This window comes from Ursus americanus, chromosome X (genome assembly GCF_024610735.1).
Source record: "Ursus americanus isolate L20-20 chromosome X, mUrsAme1.1.p, whole genome shotgun sequence".
Lineage (NCBI taxonomy): Eukaryota > Metazoa > Chordata > Mammalia > Carnivora > Ursidae > Ursus > Ursus americanus.
This window is the reverse complement of record NC_142164.1, coordinates 28,348,899-28,371,349: the sequence shown is the minus strand read 5'-3', so window position 1 is coordinate 28,371,349 and position 22,451 is coordinate 28,348,899. Positions and strand designations below refer to the sequence as shown.

General features: G+C 47.8%; 1 protein-coding gene across 4 annotated transcripts; it reads left to right on the top strand.

Annotated features, from left to right (window-relative positions):
- Window positions 1-2,113: 2,113 nt before the first annotated feature.
- ATP1B4 (ATPase Na+/K+ transporting family member beta 4) lies at window positions 2,114-21,719 on the top strand. 4 transcript variants are annotated; one of them, XM_087859555.1, is made up of 8 exons: window positions 2,117-2,296; window positions 6,235-6,490; window positions 10,856-10,984; window positions 11,244-11,348; window positions 14,573-14,769; window positions 15,445-15,501; window positions 17,628-17,723; window positions 18,469-21,719. In XM_087859555.1, exons 1-8 carry the CDS (start codon window positions 2,234-2,236, stop codon window positions 18,628-18,630), a joined length of 1,065 nt encoding a protein of 354 aa, XP_087715681.1. In that variant the 5' UTR covers window positions 2,117-2,233; the 3' UTR covers window positions 18,631-21,719. The 4 variants fall into 4 exon arrangements, with proteins under 4 accessions (XP_087715683.1, XP_087715682.1, XP_087715681.1 ...); XM_087859554.1 differs by having other exon boundaries at window positions 2,118-2,296; window positions 6,235-6,502; XM_087859557.1 differs by lacking the exon at window positions 11,244-11,348 and having other exon boundaries at window positions 2,114-2,296; window positions 6,235-6,502.
- Window positions 21,720-22,451: the final 732 nt, after the last annotated feature.

The following is a 22,451-nucleotide window of genomic DNA, read 5'->3' as shown; positions in this document are numbered from 1 at the left end:
CCCAGAAGGCTCGGCCTTGGGAGATTGCGGAGAATGGAATATTTTGTTACCTGAGGTCACATTGCTCCAAATCTCCTCTTGTCTTTCCCGTCCTGGGTTTTTTCCCCAGCTTTACTGAGATGTATTGACATATAACATCGTATAAGTTTGGGTGTACGAGGTGGTTTGACTCACTCATATATTGCAAAATGATGATTACCATAGTGTTAGCTAACAAAACCTTCATCACGTCACTTAAGTGCCATTTCTTTTTTAGGGTGAAGACACTTAAAATCGACTCTCAAGTAATAATACAGTATTATTAACTATAGTCACCATGCTGTACATTAGATCCCTAGAACTTATTCACCTTATAACTGCAAGTTTGTACCCTTCGACCAACATCTCCCCAATTCCCCCACCCCCAGCCCCTGCTAACCACCATTCTACTCTGTTTCTATGAGTTTGGCTTTTTTAGAGTCCACATATAAGTGAGAGCACAGAGTTTTTGCCTTTGCTGTTTGACTTATTTCACTTGGCATTATGCCCTCAAGGTCCATCCATGTTGTCGCTAATGGAAGGATTTCCTTCTTTCTCGTGGCTAAACGATATTCCTGTGTGTGTGTGTGTGTGTGTGTGTGTGTGTGTGTGTGTGACACTTTCCTTATCCATTCATGCACTGACAGACATTTAGGTTGCTTCCATTCCCTGACTATTGTGAATAATCCTGCCCCCCCACTCTTGATTTTTGAAATCTTGTTTACATGACTGTGCTCTTTTCTGCTTTAGGAAGACAAGACCAGTTAACCTATCCTCTGGGTTTTGAGGCTTGCAAAGGGCTTCGAGATTCTCATATTTAACATTTGGAGTCACCCCAAAGGCTTGATTGGAGAAAGCGTGAGAGAGCTCAGTATCTACTGAGATCAGGTTAACCCCTGGAATGTATTTTGCTTTCATCAAAGTCCAAAAAGAAGAATGAGTTTCTCTTTTTTTTGTCAGTGGCCTCTTTCTCATCAAATAAGGGTATGGGGGGGGGAGGGACTCTGTTAAGGAAGAGTCCTAATTAGTAACGTTCTAGTAAATGGAGTCTTTATTTTAAATTAACCACTATTGAAGCTGTCTTCATCAGAATAGCCTAGGCTTGGAATTATGAATAAGTCATTCTATCTAAGCTATTGTGTTGGTTTTCTTGGTTATGTATATACCCAGAATCTCATTATCTGCAACGTTCTCAGCCACCTGGGTATAATGGGCTGGGGGGTGATTTATGAAAGAATGATCACAAATTCCACCCAAGCCTGTTAGCCACCCAGGTTCTGGGCGGGTGGACCAAACAGACCAAAAATGCTATACAATGTTTTGGCTCTTTCCACTAATTTTTCTCTTGTTGGATCCCACATTGGCTTCAGGAGTTATATATGTCTGAGAAACTGACACTGCAAAGTTCTGGCCTGTTCCCTGCCCTGATGCTAAGGGATAAATATAGATCTCAACCACTAGAGAAATGTGGCCAGGATTCCAAGGGGTGTGTGTGTGAGGGGCAGTGACTGATGGGGCCATTCTGACATGTGGGCTAGAAAAAGGCTTCTTTATGTGCAAGACCCTCTTTGCGGAGGGGAGGGGTAGAGCAGGAGCCTGGCCTCTAAAATCAGAATGCATAATCCACATTTCAAGGGGCTCATGTGTTGACACAAGTAAGGAATATTGTAGGTGGCTTGGTGTGTGTTAGGGGGGTGGGGGGAGCAAAGGGAATCTTTCCTGACACCCTAGATCCTTTTGCATGAGATCAGTCTTATGAAAAAAGAAAGTTATTCTTGGCCATGTCCCCTCAACCCCCAACTCCCACCCACGCCCCACCTCCTGCGCACACTGATACTCGGCTCTCAATTGAGAAGAACACGACTTAAGATTTCCATTGGGCCCATAGTACCTCGGGCGCTAGAGAAGGGCAGAGGGCGGTGGAGACGAGAGGTGAGGGGGGTGGTGAGTCGCTCATCCTCGTGACCCAGAATATCTCCCCCTCCCTGTGATGATGAGCTTGCTTTTCCATAAGGGCTTTCCTTTGATTCAGGGAATGGGCCAACCAATGAGAGAGGGGCATGTTAGATTATTTTGGGGAAGGGCTCGTGCCAGGAGGGTTCACTTTTCCCAGGCGCCAAGTGTCCCCAGCAACCAGTGTCTCCTGTACCAGCAGAAGTTGCAGCTCTCTCACCCTCTTGCCTGCCTCTGCCTCGGCTTCGCCCACTGACCAGCCATGAGAAGGCAGCTCCGGTCCAGAAGGGCTCCGGCCTCTCCTTACGGTTATCGCTACAGACTTGTGAGTCCTGGGGAAGCAGAGTATTTTGCCGACCCTTTTTAGGGGGGTGGGTTGGGGGTTGCGTAGATCTTGGCTTATGGGCGCTTCTCCTCAGCACGGGCAGGAACGGCGAGGTTTAAGGAAGCCTATAATTTCAGGCTCGAGCAGTGACTCCTGGCACCCCATTGTGCCCTACATTGCTGCATTGAAGGAGGAGACCCCTCTTCCTGGGGAACAAAAGACAAGGGAAGGGGAAGACGCCAAAAGAATAGGGGCCTTCTAAAATTGCGGGGGGAGGAGTCTAGAATTTAAGCAAACAGACCTTTTGGAGTCTGGGAGTAGAGGTTTTGGTCCGATAGCAGGAAATTTTCGCCAGGAGAGAGAGGAAGGGGAAGAGGAAGCGAAAGACCCTGCCCACCCAGCTGTCTCCGTCCCCTGGGGCGGGAGCGTCTTAGGAACCCAGCTGCTCCGTTTCTAAAGCAGAAATTCCCAACTCTCGCTAAAATCAGACAATCGTAGATAGAAGCCGGCAGTAATCTTAGACATCATCTCTCCAGAACCCCTCATTATGTAAAGGAGGCTGCTGGGGCTCAGAGCACAGGAGTGACTTGCAAGTCAGCGGAAGAGCCCCAGTGAGAACGCCAAGTCTGCTCACTTCTAATCTTGTGCTCTATTAGACGAGCAGTAGGCAACTCCCTGGCCCTCTGACCCACCGCCCCCGTTGCCAACCTGCCTGCCCCCCCACCCTGCCCCCCCACTCGCACGCACGCACGCACGCACGCGTGCACACGCACGCCTCTCTGCTGTCGCTGTTTATCTCCAGGGTGCTCTACAGATGTCTTTGAACCCGCCGTTTCTTTGCATTTACTTTGCTAGAAACCGTTACCATATGCCCCACGCAGTCCTTTTTTTGGCGGGGAGGGGGAGAGTGTGGTCTGAGATCTCCCCCAGAGAGGGCTGTGACCTGAGCCCCAGGAGGAAACAAGCCTTAATCCACTTTTCTTTGGAAAATGGCCGCTTATATAACCGGGGAGTTAAAAAAAGACTGTCAACAGCCGGCCCAGGAAAACACGAATCCTTCCAACCCCGTATCAACCCACAGAGGGCTTCCCTTCTCAGCCACACCGCGCAGAATCTTTCTTTTCGCATTTCCAGAGTCCCTCCCGGCTTTCGGAGCAGTCACGGCCTGTCGGGCAGCTAGAACTCGTCCTTCCTTGGCTTCTTTTCCGCGTCATGTTGCTCAAGCGTTGTGTAGCGTTTCAATAATCCGTCAAGTGCATCGGGGCATCTTGGCCTTTAGAGGGGATACTTGATCAAATTTAAAAAGAAACCATTTAACGCAGTGGTTTCTCGTATGCTAACTTCGCTTTAAAATTAACCAACCCTTCAAGTGTTTACAGGGTGTTACTCAATGCAGGGCACAAATTTATCCTTCGGGTCACACTGTTTGTTTATATGTTTATATGTTTATATATTTAGAGTGCTCAAAATGGAGCCACCCTCTGCCCTTCAGACTGTTCCCTTTTAGGGCAACATGATGACTCCGGCACACACCCACTACTATATTCCAGCACATTCACACACACTATCACATGAGGGCACCGCCACTTTAGGCAACGGACAAACACAGACCCTCTCATGACCAGAGGATCCCCTACAGGATTCTGTTAAATAGTTGCACCGAAGTGCCTCCCTTGCACAATGTGAGGTTCTCCTGCACCGGGAAGCAGAGGAGAGCAAAAGAGATAGTTGAGGTTCCTGAAACTCAGGCAGTGTTGAGAGCCGTGGGGAAATTAGCTCGGAGAAGGTTAATTCTTCCCGGGAGGGTAAAGCTTTAATGATAAGCCATCTTTAATGGGATTATCATGAAAGCCCATATCTACAAATACCATCAGGCTGAGGCCCAGGCCAGCTGCCTCCTCTGTGCGCGGAGGTGGAGGGCAGGCGCCCCGGCAAGAGGGGGAGAAAAGGAATTTGTCCAGAAAACATAAAGGGGACTATAAATCCCTCCGCAGTGAACCGTTCCAACCTCAAATGCTCGGAGATTCCCAGCTGCGGTAGATTCTCGGGGGCCACGAGGACCATCCACCACCGTCTAGCAGGCTGCTGGGGTTAGGGCTACAAGCTCTGCGAGAGCCGTTTCCCCAGAGCGCAGGCTCAGGCTTAAGCCTGGTGGTTACCCCCGGCGCTCGTTCACTCCCCACGGGCTCCCGAGCTGTGGGCTCCACACGGGTGGGGGGGCATCAGGGAGCTGGAAAATACCGACTCTGCCCCTTGGGTGCTCAGAATGTAGTTGGGGAGGTCAAATGCGTACCTGTGTTCGCACACAAGGGAAAGAGATTTAAGAACATTTATTAATCCATTCAACACTGAGGGCTGGGGGCTCTTCTCCTGAGCCTTGTACCGTGTGTCCATGTCAGAGTCAGAAAGCCTTGATTTTGAGCACCCACAGTCTCCTGGGAACACAGAACGCAACACAGCGCCGGTGGCTCCATCGACCTGTTAACGACGTCTAGGCGCTTGCGCTTGGTGTGCGAGGGGGAGACCTCCCTATCCCAGGCAACAAGAGACACAGGTCCTGAGACTGTCAACTCGGCCACAAACTCTCTTGTGTGGCTGTAGCTGTGTCCTGCCCCCTCTCTGGGCCTCCGATGGACAAGGGAATCTTCAAGGTCCCTGTCAGTTCTAACACGGTGTGTGACAGAAAGCTGTGCATTGGAACAAATTCGAGAGCCATTCAGCAGTGCTTACGGTCCAGACCTAGATAGCGCTGGCCAGCCTGAACGCTGAGAGCAGAGCCTTGTCATTCTGTGTCACTTTTACTAATTCTGCACAATCCAATTTTCTGAGCCCCCCCCAACCCATGGCAGCATTTTTAGCTGAGTGTCCTCTAAACGGCCTTTGAGGAATCAGACAGGGAGGGGGCAGCATGGAGCCCCTGGCCTCTATCATTTGACACATCCAGCCCCAACAGGTGCACAGGCCCCGCCACTCTTCAGATTTGGACAACAGAGGGAAGGGAGGGTGGCCTCATTTTCTGCTGCTGCAGTGAGCCTTGGCAGACCCCCAAAGAGCAAAGATCCAGCTCTCCTGCCTGTGGCTGGAAGGCATTTGAAATACCGTTGGTGAAGTCTGGGTTTCTCTTTTTTTGTTTCATTTTCTTAGAACCACTCAGAGAAGATTACAGTTTCAGATCTCAGTGACTGCAATCAGTCAATCAACAGCTATGTGCTGAGCACTCACTACGTGCCCAGATTTTTGCCGAGGGTATGGGGTGGGGGGGAGGAAGGGGGGAGATGAGGGAAGCGTCAGTTGAGGTTCCAGACCTCAGGGAGTCTGTTGAACCAGCTGAAGGCAAAAAGAGGTGTCAGCTCAGGCAGCAGTCAGAGAAGCCGCAAACAGACCCCTGTGCTTTGTTTCTGCTGGGGAGGGAGTCTCAGTTTTGAGGCGGAGTCCAGCCGCTGGCCTCTCCTCCTGCTGTCCGTCCCGTTACCTTCAGGGACAAAGCGGGATGGTCGGGTTGAGCACCCGCCAGCTACAAGACCGACGATAAAGCCGGCTTGGACTTAGAATTTGCCACGGTGGACTCAAGTGTCTACAGTGACTCCGTCCTTCAGTGTTGGGCTCAGCCCCGCCCTGACAGGCCAGACAAAGTGAGGCCAGGGCCCCAGGACCGAGGAGTGACATAAGCAGAGTCGTGAGGGGAAGAGCCCAGGGGCCTGCGGCTGAGAATAAAACGTACACCTCTGTGGAAAGAATACTGGGTCAAAACGGGTCAAAGAAAGGATATTTCCTCCAAAAGAGCAGAGAGAGAGAGAACATGTGCCTCTTGTAATGATGGGTATGTGTACGGGGAAGCGTCTCCAAAATATGGAGTCGGTTTCTATTCCTTTTGGCTGATGGGACGCGCCCTGGGGAATTTTTTTCAAAAAGGGGACTGTGTTTTGTCACCATTCCAGGACGATCAGGATGAAGTGAACCAGAACTACTTAGCAGATGAAGAGGAAGAAGCTGAAGAAGAGGCCCGGGTGATGGTGGCACCCGATTTGGAGGAGGAAGAAGAGGAGGAGGAGGAAGAGGAGGAGCTTGAAGAGGAGGAAAAGGAGGAGGAAAAGGGTCAGGGTGAGCCAGCAGGCAATGCCTGGTGGCAGAGATGGCAGATCGTGAACGAATACCTGTGGGATCCGGAGAAAAGGATGTCTCTGGCCCGAACAGGTCAGAGTTGGAGTAAGTCCCAGCTGTCCCAATGCCCCAGTCGGGTGTCCTTTGCTTTTGGCTTGGTGTCCAGGACTCCTTTACCATATGTTGGATGGGCTTGTCTGCAAACTTCTCTTCGATTTCGTGTGAAGGGCTCGATGCCTAGGGAAATGCCTGGAGTGTGGGCAGATCCCATCGGAAGAAACTCCAAGTAGTTAACACACTGGATTGTGGAGCTGAAAGCCGCTGGGCTCAACTTCATTTGCGATGCGGAGAGACAGTAAGAATGAGTTGGAAAAGCACAGCTTTATTTATTTATTTATTTATTTATTTATTTATTTATTTATTTAAGTCCCAGCCCCATCACTTTCTATCTGTGTGACCTTGGGCTCATCATTTACCCTCTCTGAGCCTCGGTTTTCCTCACCTGCCAAATGAGGGAAACAATCCCTACCCTGTCTCTCCCACAGGATCAGCCTGAGGCTCCCGTCAGGTGCTCCAATTGTAGACTGGAAAGCACAGTTGACCCTTGAACCACACAGGTTTGGACGGCGCTGCTCTGCACGGGCGCGCTGTGTTCCCCCTGCGAGTACAGCGTAGTGCTGTGAATGTATTTTCTCTTCCACAAGATGTCCTTCCATGTAGCTTATTTTATTGTAAGCAGACAGTATACCACACACGTAACATACCAAATACGTGCGAATGGACTCTTTCTGTTATTCAAAAGGCTCCTGGTCAACAGTAGGCTATTAGGAGTTCGGTTTGGGGGGAGTCAAGAGTTAGACACAGATTTTCAATCGCACGGGGCTTGGCACCCCTACGCGCCGCACTGTTCAAGGGTCCACTGTACTATGCAGGAGACTATTGCTAGAATATGAGACCCCGGTGCCTGCTAACTTGATCGCTTATGCGATCTCATCGCTTCACCCAGCAATGTCAGAAAAGGAAAGCCAGGAGGGCTGCCCTCGGCCCCGGCTTGTGGGTGCTTTAGGCTCCCGCGTACACAGAGAAATTCGGTTTAAAAGGGTCATTTCTCATGATTACGGCCGAGTCCCGTCGTGCTCGATCAGTGGCAGAATGGCATTCCTTAGCCACCGCTTTGACTTCACGACCTCTCCGGCAGCCCTCTCCCAGGGCCCTACTCACCTCTTGAACTATGCACGCTGAGCCGTCTCCTCAGGAGATGTAGCCGTGGTAAAAGTCACACTTGCCACACTCTCTGCACGGCCCAGAAAAAGAGCAGCTGCTGGCTTGGCATTCAGTTAATCCATAGGAGAAGAACAAAATAGATGACTCTATGGATGAAATCAGAGTCCCCCAGTGCCCAGGGTCTAGGCTGCTAAAGTTGACAGTCATGCCTTCTAAAGGCCCCTTTGGCTGAGAATTCTCTCCCGCCTAGTTTATGTTTCTAATTCAGCTCCGTCAGGGTGAACCGGCCAGCCCTCCTTCCTGGAATTAGGAATAGCAGGTGTGGGGCTCTGAGCAATGCCCACCTCCCTTCACCCCTCCTCAGTTCCCAGCCCCACCCCTGCCGATCCCTCAAACTCTCAACTGTAACAAATGTACCATTCAAGGAACATTCCAACATTCTGGAAGCTGCAGACAAATGCCGGACACTCACTGGGGCTCCAGAGGGGGGCACAGCTGTTTCTCCCTTGCCTAAAGAAGACTGGGAAAACAGGCCTTGTGAAATGCAAGCGTGATTCTGGGAGGGGGAGCTATACTTTACCCCCCCAAATAGCCAGCCCTTGGAACTTCACCAGATGAGTTGATCCACGTTGCTCCTGCGGGGAATAATCCATAGGCCAAAAGAGAGGGATGGGGGAGAAAGGTTCAAGGGCCCAGGGAAGACATGGTAGTGGGGACACCACATGGTAAGCCGTACCCAGGCCTCTGGGTGGCAGGTCTGAGGAGAGTCCAGGAACTCAGGCTTCTGCTGTTGGGCTACGCCTGGGCAAGGGGCACGTAGTGACGTTAATGCCTAGGCCACCAAGCATATGCTTTGCTGCCCTCTTTGCTGCCCTCTTGCTTGAAAACTAGGTGCCCACTTGAGCATTTACTAACCCCATCCCAGCCTGCACATCGACATCACCAACATTATTCACCCAGCCTATGATTATATTCTGGGTTTTTCCTTTGGTAGCTGGGCAACTTCTGTTTTTAGGAACTATCTGTTATTTTATTGGATACTGACAAGAACCATATGAGGTAGTAATATTATTATCCCCATTTTACAGATGCAGAAACTGAGGCTTAGAGAGGGTAAGTAACTTATCTAAAGTCACACAGTTATTAAGCAGCGGCACTGGGATTGAAGCCCAGGTCAGATGAACACTGGGGTTCATCCTCTTGCTGGAACACCCCATTGTCTTCATGAAGTGTAGTGATGAGTAAGGCCCTGGTGGGTAGGGTCTCAGGACCTGATGGGATATTTTGGTGGGAGCAATGAAGAATCTAGATCATGGGTCCCTACTATATCCAAGATACCTCGGTCTCTCCAGGTTTGGGTAAGGCATTCAGAAGAGAGCCCTGGATTACCTAGAGGAGTCGCCCGAGTAAAAGCTGGACATCCAGAGCAGAAAAAGTTGGAGGGATCAGTGGGTTCCGATGGGTATGGTGCTCGGTCTTCCTTGGTAGGGATGGGGAGTGGGAAGCTGTGTTAGCCCATCACAGCCTTCAGGGCATAGCCCAGGGGTAAGGCTCAGGGGACTTACCACTAGTACCCTTCTCCCCCCTACACATCCTAGCCCCACGTCCTAGGCGAGGCGGAAGATATGTCCAAGGGAGAGTACCTCTATTCCATTGTTTTCCTCGCATCCGTGAAACTGAGTCTTCTAGTCCCCCAGGATGGCTCCAGCCATCGGCCCATTCCCCGGACTGGGGAGGGGCGTCGAGGAAGGGAGGAGGAGGCACAGGGCAGCCTGTGGGCGGTAATCAAGCACCACAGGTGGACAGGGGCGGCCGTGCGTTCTCCAGGGAGTCCAGCTGAATCGATGTGTCCCTGTTCCAGTTCTGCCTCAGTTCACCTTATAAAACGTCAAGGGTCCATTTCCAGTTGGATGACTGAGGATCTTTTTTCTCCCTTCCTCCGCTCCTCCTCCCCCGCCCCTTTCTGGTTAATTTTATTTGGTTCATGGTTCAATTTAAAAATTAATATTTGGATTCCGTTTGGGATACAGCAGAGTTATGTGGTTTGTTCCGGTTTCTGGTTGGTGATTCAGTTCAAACCTGTCGTTCCGATATCATGTCCCCGCTGTGAGCAGAGCCAGATATTATCGCCTGCAAGGGCTCCGAGGAGGGCTTGAAAAGAGCTCACTCACTTCACTCGGTGCTGCCTCATCCCGGGGCAAACCTCATCCCAAAACAGCCCACGGAGGAGGGATTCACACAACTGTGCTGCTGGTCCGACAGCAATAATCATACGAATAATAACAATGGTGAGGACCTGCCGTGTAAAGAGCACTTGGTATCTGCCAGGCTCTGGGCTATGCTATTTATATGCATCATCCAACGCCAAGAAGGAAGTCCTATTACTGTCCTCATTGTACAGATGAGGAAATTGAAGCCCAGAGAGGCGAGCAGCATGTCCACAATGAAACAGTGAGGAAATGGTAAGGTCAGGGTAGGACGCAAGGAGAAGTGGAATTTCAGATACTGTTAGGGATGTAGATCAGGATATGAGGTTAAGTGCTAAACTTGTTCCCATTTTACCTGTGAGGAATTGGGGGCACAGAGAGGTTCTGGAACTTGTCCAAGCTCACAGGTGGAGCGAGCGCCAATAATTAAGTACAGTTTCTTCCTCCTTCCTTCCCCGTCTCGTGTTCTTTTGGAAAAGCAGAGCCACTTAAACTTTTGCTAAAGATGAATAAGATTTGAAATAAGTAGGGTGAGACCTCACTTTGCCTTGATTATAGAGCAGAGGCAAGTCCAGCGGAAATTAATCAAAAGTTTGAATTATAGGGTATGTGACAAGAAATGCTGTTTTCATCACTTGCAAATACACATAATCACTGGAGCCAAGCCACTAGGACTCTTCAGGGCACCTGCTTTCATGAGGACTCCCAAGCAATTTGCCCACTGCACTACTTTCAACTCCACTCCCCTATAATCTTGCTCATGGCCACCACCCGCTCAACGAGCCCTTCCATCAGGGCTGCTGTAAAGGTACACCGCAATCAGGCCTCCGGCACGGTGCTCACAAATTCCAAATTGGTGAAGTCTGAATAAGCAAGGACATACTGAATCTGGGGAAGGTGGAAAAATAAAGAAAGAAATATAAGCCGGCTCACGTGTTGGGGCTGGTGCTGGCTCGCGAGTTCGAGCGAGGAGGCAGGAGGGCTTTCTGGCAAGCGCTGACCTCTCTCATCTCTAATCCTTCTGCAGGCCTGATCTTAGTCATTTACTTCTTCTTCTATGCCTCCCTGGCCGCCGTGATCACCCTCTGCATGTACACGCTATTTCTGACCATCAGTCCCTACATGCCGACCTTCACTGAGAGGGTGAAGCCGCCTGGTGAGTGCCCAGATGCCCTGTGCTGTCAGAACTGCTGGACAGAAATCCGCCTGTACGGCATGTTCAGCCTCAATTAACTTTGGCTCTTCCCGGTAATGACTTAGGGATTCAATTATTAAGAGTAAAAGTAAAATGGTACTTGGCAAATTATGGTCCTTTTTATTTTGATTGCCTGGGGGGTAATGGTTTCATGGGAATCAATACAAAAAAATTATCCCAAGAACGGGTTAATATATCCAAGACCTGTTTTCGTTGCCAGGAGTTATGATTAGACCCTTCGCCCATAGCCTTAACTTCAACTTCAACGTTTCTGAACCTGACACTTGGCAGCATTATGTCATTAGCCTAAATGGCTTTCTCCAAGGTAAGTAAGTTCCTCTGAATGGGGGAACATCTCTTTGGAAAGGGGATGGGGTGGAGGTGGGGGATTCGAAATTCACAATTCATCAGAAATCCCACTCTCACTAACCCCAGCCCATCCTGGTCTTTCCTTACTTTGCATCCCCCTCAGCACCTGTATATATAATCAGAACTGTTCTCGTTTGTGCTTGGATGTTGTCTTGAAAGCATATAAGCCAAACTCTCCAGCAAGACGCTAAGTTCATTGGGGCAGAGAACTTGTTTTCTTTTGTTAAACATTCTAGGGCACCTAGTTATGTCCTGGGCACATCCAGATGGCTCAATAATGATCATTTACAAAAGATCATTCTAGGGGGTGGGTAGTGGTGAGAAAAGAAGAGTGTTCTCCCGAATGGGAAGATTCCTGCCTCCTATACTTTCTCAAGGTAAGAGAATTCCTTTCTTGGAGATGGGCCATCTTGAAGGAAGAGAGCAAGGGCCTTGATTTAATAACATCCCGGCAGGGAGTTAGAGGAAGAATCTCTGGGTGACAGTCACTCCAAAATTTTGACAGCAAATATTTGCCAGATGCCTATATCTCTATAGCGTCATCAGATATACTTTCAGGGACCAATGAGTGGCTTTTTGAGAAGCCCTTCCACAGACTGAAAACTGAGGTAGCAGTTTGGTTTAGGCTCGACACAGAGCATGCAGGCTCTAAGCCCCAGGGGGTTGCACAATTTTTTTGTGGAAAAAGCCACTTTGATTGCTTTGGTGGTCCCTGCCTGGCTGAAGTGGGGGGATAGGGAGCAGTAGAGTGTGCACTGAAAGAGAAAAACAATCTCTTCTGCGATGGGAAGTGTTATGTAAATGCATACATTTTGTCGTTTCACTTTAACCCTGCATAGAAGCTACCATTATTCGGGCGCCTGGGTGGCTCAGTCGGTTAAGCATCCAACTCTTGATCTCAGCTTAGGTCTCGATCTTAAGGTTGTGAGTTCAAGCCCCACGTTCGGGCCACATAAAGAATCTACCATCCCCATTCTACAAATGGGGCAACTGAGGCTCAGAGCGGGGAAGTAACGTGATAGAAGTCTCATAGCAGCCGAACCAGTGTTTAAACCCACATCCGTGGTTTTGACACCCTTGCTACTGGAAGTGTGATCTAGGACCCGCCGCAGCGGCCTCCCCTGGGAGTTTGTTAGAAGGGCAGGCTCTCAGGCCCCACCCCAGACCTGTTGGATCAGGATGAAACTTATGAACTTTAAAGCTTGAGAAATACTGCTTTTCGTAGTTCTTTGCTGCTGCCATGTGACCAGGAGTTAGAAACTCAACTTCGGATCAGTCATGCTCAGTGTCATTTGGGGGAAGTCTGAGTTTCAGATTCCTCATCTGTAAAATGAGGGGGGCTGGGTCCTTTCTGAGTCCATGTAGTTCGAGCTCAAAAGCAAAACAAAATAAAACAAAACAAAAAAGCAAAAAACGTTTTGGGCATCATAGCCAGCACAACATCTTCTTTTCTTTCAAACTGTGAGCTATTCCAAGTGTGTTGTCAGAATCTCTGCTGAGGAAATCCCTCCGAGAAGCTAGTAGTTAGAGAAATACCAATTCTGACCTGACGACAGAGATGGAGAACATTAGGGAAAGCATTGGGTTTTTAGTTCCTAAGTGTAGATAACATGCCCTATTTAAAAGGAACACATCTCTGAAATAGACATCCCAGAGTATCAATTTCATTCCCATGAGTACTGGGATTTTGCAATAAGAGTCATGCCCATGTCACATTATTTTTAATGGAACTACCTCAAGAGAAACAATGAACACGTGATTAGAGCTTCTATTTAGAAACTTATTATTTGAACATAGTTCTTGTTCTAAAAAAAAAAGATTAAAACAAAACCTTGAATCGAATGTAGCTTTGTCAAAAGAAAAATAAAGGCTTAACCATAATTGGAATAGATTTAAAATTCCCAGTTGTTCCTTAATAATATTAACCCCAAGTCACAAGCTGGTTGCTGTACAACCCAGCAGTACATTTGGAATTTTACCACTGGTAGATCATAGGTCTCCTATGAAAAAACTAAGCTACCAGGAACTTGAATGCATGGGGGCTGGACCTAACAGGACTAACTGGACTCCAGCACTTAAAACCAAATTGGAAAGAACACAGTCATTTCCAAAGCCCAGTTCCGTGGCATCTGGTAGTCCAAAGAGTGAGCTCACAGACAGCCCCTTTCAGCTCTCTCTCCATGATATGTATACCTTGGACACATGCTCCGTTCCGTCTGATGGAAAGGGACATGAACCCTGAGTGCCTCGGGTCTCGGTAGACGAGATCTCACCCTCTCACCTTCTCGGGGGAGACGCTACAGCTTGTTGTTGGTTTCTGGCTTTCAACCTAAGCTTCTGTGTTGTGGTGCTGACTTCGGTCTGTACAGGATGAGAAGCTGGTTTATCTCCTCTTTCTCCCTCTCTTCCTCCTATCCCTCCCTCCTGTCCCACAACACACACTTCTCATTTTCTTGTATCAGGTGCCTTTCGTGGACCTCCAAGGGAGATGTTTCCTAGGCTGAGCGTACAGAGGTTTAGCCCAAGAGCTTCACTTCCATATACAAGCCATGCCGAGACATGATTCATTCCCTCTTCCAGAATCTATGTGTCTCTTCCTCTTCCAGAAGTAGAAGAGGCAGCCCTCCCAGTGTACAGTTTGCCATAGCTGAAAACAAATAATGGAAAATGGAGGGGCGCCTGGGTGGCTCAGTCATTAAGCGTCTGCCTTCAGCTCAGGGCGTGATCCCAGAGTTCTGGGATCGAGCCCCACATCAGGCTCTTCCGCTGGGAGCCTGCTTCTTCTTCTCCCACTCCCCCTGCTTGTGTTAGCTCTCTCGCTGGCTGTCTCTCTCTCTGTCAAATAAATAAAATCTTTAAAAAAAAAAAAAGAAAGAATGGAAAATGGAAGTTATACAGTAACCAACACGTGACCCAGAGATTGATGTTCCAAAGTTCAGAGGGAAGGAGAAGCAATCAAAGTGGGTCGAGGGGATGAGCCCGAAAGGTTTCCAGGAGAGATGCTGATGGGGGGCCTTGGGCACCAATGCCGGGTCACAGAGCCCAGGCCAGGCTGAGTGGGCTTTCAGAGGAGCACCAGCAAGCTGCAGAAGGGAAACTAGGGAGGGGGACTACTGACAAGGTGGCCCTCCCCCCTAGCACCTAACATGTCCCCCCTTTCGCCCCCCCCCCACGCTTTAGGTTACAACGACAGTCTTCAAGAGGAGATGAATGTAGATTGTCCCCCGGGGCAATACTTCATCCAAGATGGCGACGAGGATGAAGACAAGAAGGCCTGCCAATTTAAGCGCTCCTTCCTGAAGAACTGCTCTGGCTTGGAGGACCCTACTTTTGGCTACTCTACTGGACAGCCCTGCATCCTTCTAAAGATGAACCGGGTATATTGGCCCTCGATACTCCGGCGATAATAAGTGGAGGAGCTGGGTAGGAGGGCTCTGGCCACTCCATTTCTCTTGGGCTCTGTCTTCGCATGCTGCACGTCCGGTCACTTTCGCTGACAGCATCAGTAATACAAACAACTGGACAAACCTTTCAAGCAACAATCCCTTTTTCTCCCTGAGTATTTCCTATTTGCACTCTTCTCTCCTGCCCTAACCTGCCCTTTGATGCCCTGGGTCAGTAATGAGGTCCTGAGCTGTTTGGAACAGGGGACTGACATGATGGGGGGGACAATTCTTGTATCATAAGAGCTACATTTTCCTCCTCTCCTGCCATGCCTTCGGTGTGGTGGAGCCTTACCAGGCACATCCCTCTTCAGACCTGAAAGTTCTTTGTAGCTTCGGGGTTCTCTTGCTGCAGTTACCATTGTATGAACATCAGGCACAGACACAGCAAGGAGTAGGCTGAGCTGCACAGCTCTGGAGATATTTTGGCATTTTTGGCTTTTTGTAACATTCCTGAGAGGGCAAAATAGGTTCAGTTTATGCCTAAGGAAGGGGTGGCTTACGGGGGAGGGGATAGAAAAGCCCCATTTTTACTGTTCAATCCCTTTTGCTTTTTGATGTTTAACAACAACAACAACAACAACAACAACGCTGGTTTTCTTTCGATAGATTGTAGGCTTTCGTCCTGAGCTTGGGGATCCCGTGAAGGTGTCCTGCAAAGTTCAGGTAAAGTGCCTTTTTGAGTAAGTATTGTAGCACATCGCTTTATGCAGAAAGATGGTTCATCCCCTCCAAGGGTTTCGCCATGGATGACTGGCCATGGGTTAGGGAAAGGGTTAGTACCTTCCGGCCTCCTTCCTGCCAGAAAGCATTTAATTCATGTGTGTTTGTGTGTCGTGCGGGTGTGTGTGTCCGCGCCGGTTTATACCTGTGAAAGCCAAAGGATGAACGGGCTAAGGGCCACGGCAGGGACCGACAATGTGCCCCGTCATTAATTGGGATTCTGTTTACACTTTTGCTTTTAGCTCTAATTACTTGTTTCTTTGAACTCAACAGCGTTCATTAGAGTCATTAGTCCCTGCTTTTAAAACAGAATTTCACTTTTTGCAGCAATGACCAGGGGCACTGAGTGTTGCAACAACAAATGACTACAAGGGAAGTATAAACAGAACCCCCATTAATATGCTAATTAACAGTCCTTCCAGGGCCATTAACTCCTATCTCATCTGCACCAATTAGCTACTTTGTAGCGAGAAGCCCTAGATCTTGGGTTTGCTTCTCAGACTGGAAGCTGTAGCTCCCACCGTTTCCTAACATGCACTGCGCCCCCCAGACCGGACAGCTGTCTCGCTAATGTGTGAAGCCAGTGATCCCATTCTCAGTGCTAGAAATACAGCTCAAAACTCCAGCCTCGATGGAGGCAGATCCGAAAGCAGCAGAAGGCCGCATTTATTCAGCAAACATTTATCGATCACTTACAGTATACCAGGTATTTCGCTAGGTGTTGGGGGTGCCAAGATAACTAGGACTCTGTCTCTGAAATCGGGGCAATCACGTATTACAGCTGCTATGAAAGGAGCAGTAGGGACACTGAAGGTGAGTGTTGAAAGGTCAGGCCGTGGTTTGCCCCGTGAACAAGGTAGGAAGGACATTCATTCCGTTCACATGGACATGAGTGTGTGTAAATATACGTGCACGTGAGGCGTGACAACAAACGAGTGGCACTGACTATTCACAGACGTGAATTGCATTGCCTTCTAGAAGAATACGTTAAGTAAATCATAAAGACCGACTCAGTCTTAAACTAGTATATTAATTGGCTTGAGTTCCCCAGTGGAAGCCATTTGTTTTTCCGCTTACACAGAACCTTGCTGAGAACTGTCTTTTAAAAAGAAAACAAGAAATAGTAAGGGTCTTTATACATGCTATAATAATCAATTGGTCAAAATCCACACCAACTTGTGAAAATGAAGCAGGACAAGGTAATCACTAGAATAAATTAAGGAGAGCAGCTCAGAGTATACTCTGAACGATTACACTATATTGACAGAAGTAATCACATGACCCCAGTGAGTGATTTGCTAGTAGTAATCCACTGTTCGTCCCTTATTAGCCCCCAGACCTCGGCTATATAGAGCAAGCCTAATGCACAGGCGAAAGGTCAGTCCCCTACCTGACATGATATCATGAGGGTAGACTTACTTATTTCATCTTTCCAGCCCTGGCTCCCTCTGGCTTATCCTCCTGAGTTCACCTCCTGTAAGTAAGCACTACAGAGAAGGTGGTCTGAGACTTGAGTTTCGGTGGGCCAAACTATAGGCTGTGTCCCTATGCAGCAGACCCCTGTGCACCTGGTCTGACTTCCAATGGAACTGAACCCACGGTGTGCAAGTTGTCGCAGCATGGGGTTTACTCAACATGTTCTAACTTCTACCTGCCTCAACGTCCAAGACTGGGTGCCAGGCCCAGGATGATTTTTTTTTTTTTTTTGGAGAGGGGCTGGCACGGTAGGCCCTCTTGCTAGAGCAGCACCAGCTACTGCCAGCCCTCCAGAGCCCTTCTGTCTGGGTCCCCAGGAGCCGGTACAGAACTATATCGAGCACGTTCGGCCTCCTGAGTCCAGACCTTCCATTCGATATTCCTTGAACTGAAAACCGAGGCACAGTCTCTCCCTGGAAATGCTCTGGGGATAGATGTGGGGTAAGCTATGCCCCAGTCTGCTCTCATGGGTCTTCCTGGGACATTTGGTTGTGGGTCACATCGTGATTTTCCCCGGGGCACAGACCCCTTGAGCTTAGGCTTCAACCCACCGAGGGACCCAGCATCCCACATATACCTGCTTTTACTTCCAGAGAGGCGATGAAAATGACATCCGATCCATCAGTTACTACCCAGAGTCGGCTTCTTTTGACCTTCGCTACTACCCTTACTACGGCAAACTGACTCATGTAAGCCTGTATCCTTTTCAGTCTTTGCTGTCAGAAAGGGCTCGGAGACAGAGGCACGGCTGTCCAGAATCTCTGAGAATCAGGGAGCCTCATGTAGTAACAGTGGGGTGAATCGCGGCTGGCCAAGACCAGGAGCTCTCTCTACCAATTCCTAGTATAACCACTCCTTTCTGTATCTGAAGGTAATTCAGACATGGTCTGGTCTAGTTCCTCCAGTTTACAGATGGAGAAATTCGAGTTCAGAGAGAGAAAGTGACTTGCCCAACACACACAGCTAATAGTGGCAGAGCCAGGAGCAGACAAATCACTGTCATTGCACTCCACGACACCCAAATAATCACACCTACCTGTTTCTCCCAGGTGAAGCCTTGGGGCAGTGGGTGGTGGGTCATAGGGTGAGGCTTCACCTTTAGCATAGACATTTGAAAGATACTAGTTCTGGTTTCATTTGTGGTCTGATATCCAGAAACTCCTATCACACAGAGTTAGAACTGATTTTCCCCAGAGGACAGTCAGACATCTGACAGTGACTTATGAGAGAAACATGTCATTTCCCCACCGTCCCAGGGCAGAGAGCGCGCATGTCAGTTGCTTAAGCCATTCGTGCCTTGGCATCATGGGATTTACCCAGTTCGCTGCGGGAGGCTATCCCATCCTGCACTGAGTATCCGCTCACTTGCATCCTGTTACCCACGCCACGCCCTCCGCTCCTCCCACTTAGGATTCACTGTTCTTCCGCCTGCAGGTTAACTACACCTCCCCGCTGGTGGCAATGCACTTTACAGATGTGGTGAAGAACCAAGCAGTGCCTGTCCAGTGCCAGCTGAAGGGCAAGGGCATCATAAATGATGTCATCAACGATCGTTTTGTGGGTAGGGTGATCTTTACGCTGAACATAGAAACCTAAGAACTTTGCGGACCACTCCCACTAGTTCTGTTTCTGTTTTATTTCATGTACCCCCTGGTAGTACCTGAATTCTTTTTCTTCGCTCAGGACACAGCCAGATGGACACCTAAGACAACAGGTCATCTTTCCTTGCCTTTGACATATGTATAAAATGACATTGTGGGATTGATTTTTTAAAGGTAGTCTCTCCTGATGACAAATAGATGATGTTAATTTCCTTTCCCCCCACTTAAAACTAAAACCCATTGCTGCTAGAAGTCTCACCATAGTGTAAACATAGTATCTGAGAAAATTCACAAGAGCCATGAAGGAGAATTTCTATGATGATTTTAAATTCATCGTGTTCTGTAAAATTTTGTTTTTAGAGGTGAGATTCCTCCCAACCAGGCTGATAACATTTAAAAAAATTTTTTTTTCTTAACCTGCCTGGCAAGTTCCTTCCCCGGGAATCACCAATCAGACCAACTCAGAATACACCTAGGGCTACCATACCTAGAGAACTCTATATCCAAGGGTGTTTGAGGAACTGGCTGCCTCAAATGGGCAACTAAATAATACTGATTTGAAGACTAGGTTACCTTCAACTGGGACAGAAAGCAGTGCTAACTGGATATCGTGCTGGAATAGAAATGAACACCTTTCCTATGACTTTTTCGAGGAGGTGGGGTCCATAGCAACTGGGGAGAATACCTACCATGTGGATGTGATTGGCATTGGATTCCTTGCTCTGTGGTGTGATCATCCCAAGGCAAACATTCCTGCACACGGGTGTGTCTCAGCTTCAGGCAAAGGAGAAAACAAGGAAGATCTCCACCAGCGAATTATTCTTGGGCTATATGCTTGACAGGAGTACAATGTTCTTCAAGACCATCCGGGATGGGCATGTTGAGCCCTGGCTACAGCTCTAGGGATTGAAATCACGGTCTGCCAACTGATACATAGTAAGACAGAAAGCTCCCGCCAGGCCACCCCAAATCCAAGGCCCATTGCCAGCGTTTCATTTGCCTAGAATACGATGTGGGACAGATGTTTATCCAGGTTGTGGATCAGCCAGGCTGCTTTGTCTATCTTTGGCCATGCGACCATTCCACTGCTTCTTAACACCTCCACCAGGGGGAGGGCTGGGACAAGGAGAAAAAGTGAGCCGTAGAGAATTGCATTAGTGTCTCGGGGTCCAAAGTAAGCTTCAGTGCCACCTAGAAGCATCCAGAGTCTGAATCTCCTCTATAATGTTTATCTTCTCCCGAAACAGGGAACTGGCAGTCTGGTAGTGAAGACTAACAAGCAAAGAAGTAACTGTGAACTAGTAGGACGAGATACACAACTAGTAGGTGGAAATGCTGTGGGAACACGAGGAAAAGTAACGAACTTGAGCTGAGAATGTAGCAGAGGAAATTTCACATGCAAAGTCACAATCACGAAAGACCGCGGTGTGTTTAGGTAACTGGGAGCAGTTCGTGTAACTGGAGTGTAAGGGGCTCCAAGGAATGGCCGCGAGGGGCAGGGGATTGGGCTAGAGAGGTATACGGGTACTGAAAGAGGACTTTGAGTTTGATCCAATATGTGAAAAGGAGTCATTAAAGTATTTTAAGCGGGGAAGCTCTGCGATCATATTTGCACTTTAGAAAGAGCACTTTGGCAGCTACAGTGTGAAGGGTGGGTTGGAGAGGGCAAGACTGGGGAATGGGCAATGAGGGACAAGGGGGGTCAAGAATGGCTCCAAGGCTTTGAACTTGGCTAGAACCAGTGTGATGGTGATACTGTTGATCAAGACTGGGAATCCAAGAGAGAAGCAAGATTGGAGAGCAAGATGTGATCAATTTAAAGCTTGCGATTCCTATTGGTCAGACACCGATGTGGAGATGTAAACACAAGTGAGGTTGGGGAGAAGGAAATCTGAGAACAAATGCAACATTTGCTTAAGTGAACTCTCTTAAGAAATTCTAAGCTATTTAACCTCGGGAACTTGAGCCAGTTATGTAAACACACCACACCAATCTAGTCTCTCAGATAGTGTTTTTCTCTTTCGCTTGTGGCAGAAAGCACTGCGGCTGCTCTTGGGAATCTCCTTCCAGCTTTCCAACCCTTGTCAACAGAGTAGAGGGGAGCCGACCTCTATTAACAAGTGATAAAAGATATTCGACAGCAGATCTGTGGAAAATACAAAAAAACAAAAACCAGTGAAACTGTCTCCTCCCAACTCCTGTTCTTACCAAATTCCATTTCTAAAACTAATCTTTAAAAAGAAAGAACAAAATATCTGAAGACGGTAACTTTAAAACCATTTCAAGATTACCTCAAATAATCAAACTCTCAAACTTCAGTAGTAAAAGATAATAGAACATTAGATCTGGAAAGGATACTAGAGTGTTTAGAGAAAACAACCTGCATTGCATCTGACTCCAGGTCCAGTGCTCTTTCTACTCTGAGCTGCTGCTTACCAGGAAGTACCATCTTTTTAAAAATCAATGGATGATACCCCAAACATTTTGAAACATATGTCAAATTTGAGTTAGAATAGTTAACATTTCACAGGAATTCAACTACTGGTGCTATATTTTATACATAATACATTATCCTGTTAAATGCGTTGACTATTACACAGACAAGGAATTATGAATCTTTTGTCATACAGTATTTCTCATTCAGTGGAATCCATTGTATCCACAGTTTCCAAGCAGTATTGAATAGTACTAGGATGGTTTGGGTTGTCGGATGGGACGTGAAAAAACAGCGTTATCACGCAGAACTGGATATTATAATATATACTCACTAAAATGGAATTCTGACAGTTCAATAAACTTCCGGTGGATTAATTTAAATCTTCCCCCCCTACCGTTTCACACCGGGATTTGATCTGTATACCATCTGTTGCAATGCACTTGGTTTTACTTGATTGTCAATGAGAATTACTACTTCCAAATGCCTTCGTGGTTTTGTCCATGCTAGATTTATGATTTCTCACCCCTCTGAAATCATTATCCTAAAGTAACTTTTCTTAGGCATCTATTTGCTGGGACTCTTCATGTAGAAAACATTATTATTGTATTGAGGAATTGTTGACAACAATAAATTGAAATAAAAAAGAAGTGTATGGTTTTCTCTTTCTAGATGGTACCACTGATTTTCCCACAGGAATACTGGGCAGTCATGTGGGTGGAAAACTTGACAATTGACAGCTTATTAGTTTAAAACCTTTTTCTTCTGCTTCCCCCTACCTTTTTTTTTTTTTTTTGACTCTTGGGGTTTAACCACAGGAGGATGAAACTAAAAGTTGTTTCATTTCGGAGCATTTTTCCTTTTGTAGTCTCTACACTCTGGCTTTTCGGAAGACTGTTTCGTCAGAGCAAACTTCCTTTCTTCATCGAGTCTTGGTATAAATTGTTCCATTTGTTTGTGTATGAAAAGAACACCAAGAGAAACTTTGAGGTTGGGAGAAGGAGCCAAAAGCCAAAGAGAAGCTTCAATTGCTTGATGAAAGCCTGGCTAAGTGACTTAGGGCACATCTGGTCACAAATGATTTCCCAGAGCAAATCTCTAATGGTAATTGCAATTAAAGACAGAAATATTTCCACTCCCTTGTTTGACTCAAGAGACTAAGCTGCTGTAGAAATCCCTTCTTTCTTGGGAAGCTGCCCTGGCCCAAGGTCTACTAGGTTTATATGGTTTGATTGGGGTGAGGTCTGTGATCCCAATACATTTCCCCTATTTGGCTCTTTGTCAGATTCATTTTCCTTACTAATTTCCTCTTAAAATACTCAAACATGATTAATTTAGCCAAGTCATGCAGAAGTGTGATTTACACTGTGCTTTTATCTAGG

Bases quoted from the DNA above. Each gene is read 5' to 3' on its own strand.
- ATP1B4 (XM_087859554.1), top strand. From the start codon at position 2,234: ATGAGAAGGCAGCTCCGGTCCAGAAGGGCTCCGGCCTCTCCTTACGGT. The intron at 2,297-6,234 runs GTGAGTCCTGGG...TCACCATTCCAG, and splicing joins ACGGTTATCGCTACAGACTT to GACGATCAGGATGAAGTGAA. The intron at 10,985-11,243 runs GTGAGTGCCCAG...TTTCGTTGCCAG, and splicing joins TGAGAGGGTGAAGCCGCCTG to GAGTTATGATTAGACCCTTC.